Source organism: Mirounga angustirostris, unplaced genomic scaffold (genome assembly GCF_029215605.1).
Source record: "Mirounga angustirostris isolate CCGP_5_RB_7025 unplaced genomic scaffold, mMirAng1.0.hap1 SCAF_12, whole genome shotgun sequence".
Classification (NCBI taxonomy): domain Eukaryota; kingdom Metazoa; phylum Chordata; class Mammalia; order Carnivora; family Phocidae; genus Mirounga; species Mirounga angustirostris.
Window position 1 is genome coordinate 24146119 of NW_026991720.1, and position 7954 is coordinate 24154072.

A 7954-nucleotide genomic window follows, 5' to 3' on the forward strand; every position below is an offset into this window, starting at 1 on the left:
GGTTTAGCTCTTGCGAACTGGCATCATCCACTGCATGCACCACCCTCCTAGGCGAGCGGAAGCTCTGTGCTCGCGTCTCAGTCCTCTCTTTGGCCCCCTCAGCGCCCAGAGAGGGAGGGGCCTTGAGCGTTGCAGGTGGTTCAAGTGACCTTAGAATCTCGAGAGGAGTACGCTGGAGGTGGAAAAAAAAGGTGCCCAAGCTCTCGCTGGCCTTCTTAGTTTTGCAATCAACAGAACCTACTCCTGCATGCAGGAGAACAACGCCTTTGCCTCGATGGCCCCAGACACAAAGTCCTTCAGCTGACCCAGGCAGCTTTTTTGAAGCTTCTTTACTTTGCCACAGACCTGGGAACCCGGATTTTTACTGCCCACCTGTCCAGGAATTTATGAAACTTTTGTGGCCCTAGACTCAAAGTGCTTCACAAGTAATTTCCCCACTCAGCAAAGGGGGGAAATAACAAGTCAGGAATTAATTTAAATTTCTTCTGCGATGGAGACTGGGTCAGTGCCAGGCACCTAATAAATGCTTAACAAATATAGTACTTGGTTTGGATGAACTAATAGGCTACTCAGTGGCGTAAGGGCAAGCAATTTGAAACCGGAGTGCCAGTAGGCTTATGGACTGGACGTGGTGAGGTGAGCTGAGAATCAGAGAACCTTCATTCATTCACTCATTCAACAAATATTGAATGCCCACTATGTACCATTGTTCCAGGTCTCAGTTCAAATCTCAGTTCTGCCTCCCCCCCCCCCCCTTTTTTGAGGGCTTAGCTTCAACGATTCTTACAACCTGTTATTTTCTACAAAAGGAGACTAATATCTGCCCTATCTCATGAGGTTATGGTGAAGATTAAAATGATGAAACAATATATCTGAATGTTTTGTATAGTACAGCTGGATTTTGTCTGGGCCACTAAGAAATTGACTGGGTCTGAACAGACCTCCAGGGTCTGCCCCATCCTGACCTGAAAAGTCTGTAAAGAGAACAGGCTTTGGGCACCAGGTATGAGCAGGTCCATGACTTTCCTTTACTCTTCAGTCACAGACTTGCATTCTTAAGAAGGTTTTTTACAAGGTTGAAGAGTGCATTTAAGAGTCTCAATATAATAACAGAGCTCGTGGTGACGAGGTCAGTGCCACATCTTTAGCTCTTTTAATTGGCCTCTTCCTTTCCATCCCTGTTGTCCTTGCCCTATTTCACTACCATCTCTTCCTCAGGACAGAAATAGTCTCCTTACCAATCTCCTGCCCCTTGGTATCTTCAACCTGTCATACAAGTCCGGATGATGCCACTCAAGATTAAAATCTTTTAGTGTCTTCTTAGCACCCGAGATAAGGTCTAAATGCCTTAATTTGTGTCTCCACCTATTGTGCCTGCCCCGTCTGTTGCCCACCTCCTTCACATACCCTAAGCTACTGCCACGAAGTGATTCTCAGTGCTTCCCCACGTGAGCCAGGCTCTCTGATGCCCTAGGAGTCCTGGCAATCTTTTCCCTCTGCCTGGAATGCTTGTTTCCCTCATCACTAGTTAGATGGGACAATCGCTACTCATGCTTCAGATCCCCAAGTATTTTCCCTGAGAACCTTCTCTGCCTCCCCTTGACAGGCCTCCCTCCTCTTAACTTCCATATCACTTTGAATATACCCATACATACTGGTATGAGAGCAGGACTTGTGTTTGTACCTCTGCTCTCTCACTACAAAGGAGCTCCTTGAAGTCAGGACCTTGTCTCTTCATGGTGGTCACCTGGAGCAGCACTTGGTATGTTGAGTGTTGGACAGATATAGATAGGATTCCTAGCTGTGTGACCTTGGGCATGTTATTTAACCTTTCTGTGTCTCATGTTTCCACCCACTGAGCAGAATAACTGCAAGGGCCAAATATCAAAACTCCTGTTAAGGTCCTGGAATACAGATGGCACATAGGATGGAGGTCATAGCCATAGGGTGCCCTCTACATACATTTGTTGAATCAACTCAGCGGAACTCAGCAAGGGTGCTAATAATTATTATACTATATACTTAATAGGTGCCGAAACTGTCCTATCAAGGGTTGCAGTTTTCGTGGTCTAAATGGGAGTCTTACTTGTCGATCTTTAGGTTCAGAGATACTGAGCCCCAAATGTGAGGAAGAGTCGCTCATCCGGGCGTTTGAGAAGGACCCAGTGCGACGTTGCCCACTGTCTCTCGCTCATCGTAGACCGAGGGTAAGCTCAGGCGCCTCCACCAAAACATTATCACTCCGGAGTCCTCGACATTGCTTGCCCTGCGTTCGTAGCCGGGCTTGGTTCCGAACAGGCCGCCTCCCAGCCACCAGCCGAAGTAGCTCCGCCCACCTCGCGCCCCTGGGGGAGGAGCCTGTTGCGTCGCGCTGTCGTCACTTCCAGTGGACCCGGAAGCGCCGTCCTCTGGTTGCTGTAGTTAGGAGTCGTGATGGGGTTACGCTCGGTTTAAACCCTTGGCCCGCGGTGGGCTGAGGGCCGTGGGCTGGGGGTCTAGTGACTGCTGTGGCCCGGGCGAGCGCGGAGCAGCTTCTGGGACAGTACAGGCGAACCCTGGCCGTGTGCTTCTCTTGGGCCGGCGTCGCTCCGCCTCTAAGATAGGACCCGCCCCCGCCCTCGGTGCCTGGGACCCGGCGGGCGCTTCTGCCAGGCTGCCCCGCGTCCGGCATCCGGTTTCGGATAGCTGGGAGGAGCGACTTCGGGGACAGTTCTCTCCCTGTCGTTTACTGCCCCCGCCAAGGTCTTCGCGACCCTCTTCTGGCTGACGTCGAGCAACCCGTTCTGAACATGGAGAAGTTTGGTATGAATTTCGGGGGCGGACCGAGCAAGAAGGACCTGCTAGAGACCATTGAGATGCAGAAGAAGCAGCTCCTCCAGTACCAGGCACGTCTTAAGGATGTGGTCCGCGCCTATAAAAGCCTCCTGAAAGAGAAGGAGGCTCTAGAGGCCAGCATTAAGGTGCTGTCGGTATCCCACGAGGCGGATGTGGGCCTCACAGGTGTCCAGCCTCCAGGCCTCTCTTTTCCTGACTCTGTGGATGACCGATGCTCCACTCACAGCGAGGATAGCACTGGGACCGCCACCAGCCTAGATACTGCGGCCAGTCTCACCAGCACCAAGGGTGAGTTTGGGGTAGAGGATGATAGGCTGGCTCGTGGACCACCACCTCCAAAGTCCGAAGAAGCCAGCGGGTCGGAGAGTGGCGTTAGCAGTAGCAGTGGGGATGGAACCTCTGGGGGTGGGGAAGTGGACAAACGACTGCACCAGCTGAAGACTCAGTTGGCTACTTTGACCAGCTCTTTGGCTACAGTCACCCAGGAGAAGTCTCGCATGGAAGCTTCTTACCTGGCTGACAAGAAGAAGATGAAACAGGACTTAGAGGATACCAGTAAAAAGGCAGAGGAGGAGAGGGGCCGTCTGGAGGGAGAATTGAAGGGGCTGCAGGAGCAGATAGCAGAAACCAAAGCCCGACTTATCACCCAGCAGCATGATCGGGCTCAAGAGCAGACTGACCATGCCTTGATGCTTCGTGAGCTCCAGAAACTGCTGCAGGAGGAGAGGACCCAGCGCCAGGACTTGGAACTTCGGTTGGAAGAGACCCGAGAAGCCCTGGCAGGACGGGCATATGCAGCTGGTCAGATGGAGGGGTTTGAGCTGCAGACCAAACAGCTAACCCGTGAGGTGGAGGACTTGAAAGGTGAGCTGCAGGCTCTTCGGGATGAGAAGAATCGGCCCGACCCTCGGCTGCAGGAGCTTCAGGAAGAGGCTGCCTGCCTGAAGAGCCATCTCCAGGCTCAGTTGCAGCAGGAAATGAGGAAGGTAACTATTGTCATCTCCTTCAAATGGTAGTCATTTAGCCTACAGTAGGAAATATTAGGGTTTTGGCTCCTTTGGTAGTTAGAACTAAGTGGTTGCGCTGTCAATTTTTGATGCTATTCAGAAGGTTGCCCCGTGAGTCCTGGGAAATCGGTGTGGTGTGGTGTTGACAGTGTCCACAGAATGTGCTTCCAACAGGATATGGGCTTCCGCAGCGCAGGCTGGTTTGGAACCAGACACCTGTGAACTCTGGGCCATGGCATCTCACCAGCTGCGCTCTGTGAAGCGGTATAGCTAGTGGCCGCTGCCCAGTGAGAGGAGCGTGTCTGCCTCGGGGCATGTGCGTTACACAGGGGGCGGATACGCCTATAGGTAGGGGGGCTGGGGCGGGATGGTGTAAAAGGAATCTTCTCAGAAGTAACCTCTCATGATTGCTTCGAGTCAATTTGCCTGTTCCGGAAAGGTGTGCTATTTTACAGTGCTCCTTTCAGTGTGGAGAGAGATCCAACTGAGTTTTGAACTTCCAGGAATATTGGCAGAGGAAAAGAATGTCCTATGATTTCTTAGTAGGATTTGGGGAAACAGATGATAAACAAAGGTAACACGCTTCCCATGTGAGCCTTGTGTATGACAGGAGAAAAGTGGGGGCACTAAAGCAGAACAACAGCAGATACACAGAGGTTCTTGATATTGTTTGGTGTGCTGTATCTCTGGGAGCAGAACCCAGCCAGGTTACAGGAACTTCCGTTAGTTTCCGAAGCAACGTACAAGGCCCCAGTTCCACTTCTCACCAGGCCATCCCAGTCCTGTGACCCCTTGGCCCCCCTCTCTTGCGCTCTCAGTTTGCGGTGGGCCTTTGCGGCTTTTCTGGACGCATTGCCATCCGTTCCCTTGTTTTACAGACAGCCCTGGCAGAAGATCAGCTACGCCAGCAGTCTCAGGTGGAAGAGCAGAGGGTGGCGGCTCTGGAGAATCAAATATCTCAGGTGTCCGAACTGCTGGGCACCTATGAGAAAGCCAAGCAGAAGGACCAGCTGGCCATCCAGAAGCTGAAGGAGCGCATCGTGCAGCTGGACCTGGAGAACAAGACGCTGGCGCTGGCCGCCTCCAGCCGCTCTCCCCTAGACAGCCATGGCGACGAGTCCAGTCTGGATGTCAATGTCCTGAAGGATAAGATGGAGAAGCTGAAGAGGCTGCTGCAGGTGGCAGCCAGGAAAAGCCAGGTGAGCCTGGATGTGGAGAGGCTCTGTGACCTGGAGCTACTGGCCAGCTCGGAGGCTGCCGACGGGGAGAAGGCTTCTGCGCTCTACTACCAGCAGGAGCTGAAACAGCTGAAGGAGGAGTTTGAGAGGTACAAGATGAGGGCCCAGGTGGTCCTCAAGAGCAAGAACACCAAGGACGGTAACCTGGCCAAGGAGCTGGAGGAGGCCCAGGAGCAGCTCGCGGAACTGAAGGAGAAGTACATCTCCCTGCGGCTGTGCTGCGAGGAGCTCGAGCGCCGGCACCAGCAGGAGGCCGAGGGCTGGAAGCAGGAGCTGGCCCGGCTGCAGCACGCGCACCGGCAGGAGCTGGAGAGGAGCCAGCTGGACTCCAGGGACCACACGCTGAGACTGGAAGAGGAGCTGCACAAGCAGCGGGACCGGGCCCTGGCCGTGCTGGCCGAGAAGGACTTGGAGCTGGAGCAGCTGCGTTCCATGGCCTTGTCGTCTGGCCTGCCGGGGCGCAGGAGCCCCGTGGGCGGCGGGGGGCCCGGGGCCCCGGCCGACTCATGCGCCCCAGACAGCCTGACCCAAGCGCTGCAGCTGGCTGCGTCCAGCGAGCCCACTTTCTTCCTGTACGCCGAGCAGCTGGCCCGCAAGGAGGTGGAGATCACTTCGCTGCGGAAGCAGAGACACACGCTGGAGGTGGAGGTGCATCAGCTGCAGGACCGGTTGCTGGAGGAGGGCGAGCGGCATCGCGAGCAGGTTGGAGCCCTGCAGAGCCACATTGAGAAGAACATCAGGGACCAGAGTAGGGAGGGAGCCAACCTGGAGTACCTCAAAAACATCATCTACCGCTTCCTGACCTTGCCTGACACCCTGGGCCGCCAGCAGACGCTCACGGCCATCCTGACCATCTTGCATTTCAGTCCCGAGGAGAAACAAGTGATCATGCGGCTCCCGACCAGCGGTAGCTGGTGGCCTTCTGGCAAGAGATGATGCCCTTGTCACTGACTGCCGAAATCTCTGTGCCTCTTGTGTGGGAAGGACAGACTCTGGTTTCTGCTGCCCTTCTCTTACATTATCATTTTTTTTCTTCACTGTGTTGAACTGGGAGAGTCTTTAACGTGGGATGGGGTTTTCTGCCAAAGGCCATTAATGTCACATTGTCCTGGGCCCTAGAGATCCTGGAGATGCCCCAACAGTATGTTCGGGCGGTGTGCTTGTGAGGGGAAGAGCGGGGAGAGATGAAGACTGGAAGGTGCCAAAGTTGGGGGAGTGGTGAGAATCTTTCAAAACAAGACTTTCTGTTTTAGTATTATGCTCCTAGCACAGAACCAGGAGTAAATGTGACTCCAAAGGGAGTTCAGTTATTTCTAAACGCTCACAAGGACCGGCTCTTTACTCCCTATCTCATCACAGTCCGAGTCTGGTCCACCGCTGCCCCAATTTTCTGGGGACATAAATCCGGGTTGGAGAGGGACCAAGAAGTTTGAAATAGTGACAGATTGTCCCCTATTGTCCACAGATTCTTCCGTCCCGGAACTGGGAAGCTTGTTCTAGTTGGGGTTAGGTACAGCCTGGTCAGGCTGGACAAATCACATCCATAACTATGACCATCCTGTAGAGGGCCCCGAGCACACGTCAGTCCTAGACATTTCCTGAGTAACCTGCTTTTGGCCTGAATAGGGTTATCTCGGGCTTCTTGCATTTGACCCTGCCTTAACCTGTCTGCCTCAGGTTGGCCTGCGATTGCGAGTGAATGATTTTGCTAGCTTTACCTCAATGTTGAACTTCCATTAAGAGAAAAATCCTGGCATCTTACAGAGAAGGGTCCAATTGGGAAACTCTGATCCTGTCTAGATACAAAGAATTAGCTCAGAGATTTACAGCCCCCTCCCCTCCCCCACAGCTGTTTCTGCCTTTGTAGGGACCGAGAAGAGGAGGAAGATTTGCTGATTCCAGAAGATTCTGTGACTCTCACAGGAAAGTGGTGGAATTTTGTCGGAGGGGCTGGAGTGCCAGCTGACCCTTGGATAGCATTCTGGCTAAATCTCCACCTCCCTGCAAGCCAGGGTGTACTTGGGTTACTGTCACCAGGATATTTTGCCCACTCCTTTAGGGGGTCATAGAGTTTCAGTACACAATCCTCGGTCTTCCCCACATGCATTACTATAATTTTTCCTCCTTCCTGGTTTTTTTATGTTTGGTCTTGCGCAAGTAGATTTAATCTGCATGTAAGGAAAGGGGGCTTCAGGCTATCTGGAAAGGAGGGACTCAGAAAAGTTGGGTTGAGAGAGACCATATCAGTTCCCCTATTCAATCCTTTCCCCAATCTGCTCTTGCTGGCTATAGAGATCTTTGGACCCTAAAGACCAGTGCTTTGTCACTGACTGAACTAATATATATCTTCCTGTTATTTCATCATAGAGAGCTGTTGTGAGGGTTTGGGGTGCAGAAGACTTTGATTAAATGTTCTAATTGGGAGGCTGGGTGCCCTGGACTATCTATAAACAGACTCAATGAAACAGATGCGATGTGTTCAAATGACAACATAGACCATGGAGTCATTAAATCTGAACAACCTGACCTGTGTGCTTTCCTAACAGTATGCGCGTATATACATATACACATACACAGCGTGTGAGTGTAAATGGTAAATAAAAAGGATGGAGATAATATATTAATCCATGAGTTTGAGGGGCGCCTGGGTGGCTCAGTCTGTTAAGCATCCGCCTTGGGCTTAGGTCATAATTTCAGGGTCCTGGGATTGAGCCCTTCATCAGGCTCTGCACTCAGCAGGGAGTCTCCTTGTCCCTCTGCCCCTCCCCCTCCCCATGCTCTCTCTCTCTCTCAAATGAATAAAATCTTAAAAAAAAGAAAATCCGTGAGCTTGAATCTAGAGAGTAACATCTCAATGCTCTAACTACCTCAATT

General features: G+C 52.4%; 1 protein-coding gene across 1 annotated transcript; it reads left to right on the forward strand.

Annotated features, from left to right (window-relative positions):
• Positions 1 to 2363: 2363 nt before the first annotated feature.
• On the forward strand, positions 2364 to 7606 carry GCC1 (GRIP and coiled-coil domain containing 1). The gene is made up of 2 exons (XM_045869898.3): positions 2364 to 3821; positions 4721 to 7606. The coding sequence occupies exons 1-2, from the start codon at positions 2790 to 2792 to the stop codon at positions 6014 to 6016; spliced, it is 2328 nt and encodes a 775-aa protein (XP_045725854.1). The 5' UTR covers positions 2364 to 2789; the 3' UTR covers positions 6017 to 7606.
• The last annotated feature ends 348 nt before the right edge of the window (positions 7607 to 7954 follow it).

Coding starts and splice junctions, on each gene's coding strand:
- GCC1 (XM_045869898.3), top strand. CDS start 2,790: ATGGAGAAGTTTGGTATGAATTTCGGGGGCGGACCGAGCAAGAAGGAC. Junction 3,822..4,720: donor TGCAGCAGGAAATGAGGAAG/GTAACTATTGTC, acceptor CTTGTTTTACAG/ACAGCCCTGGCAGAAGATCA.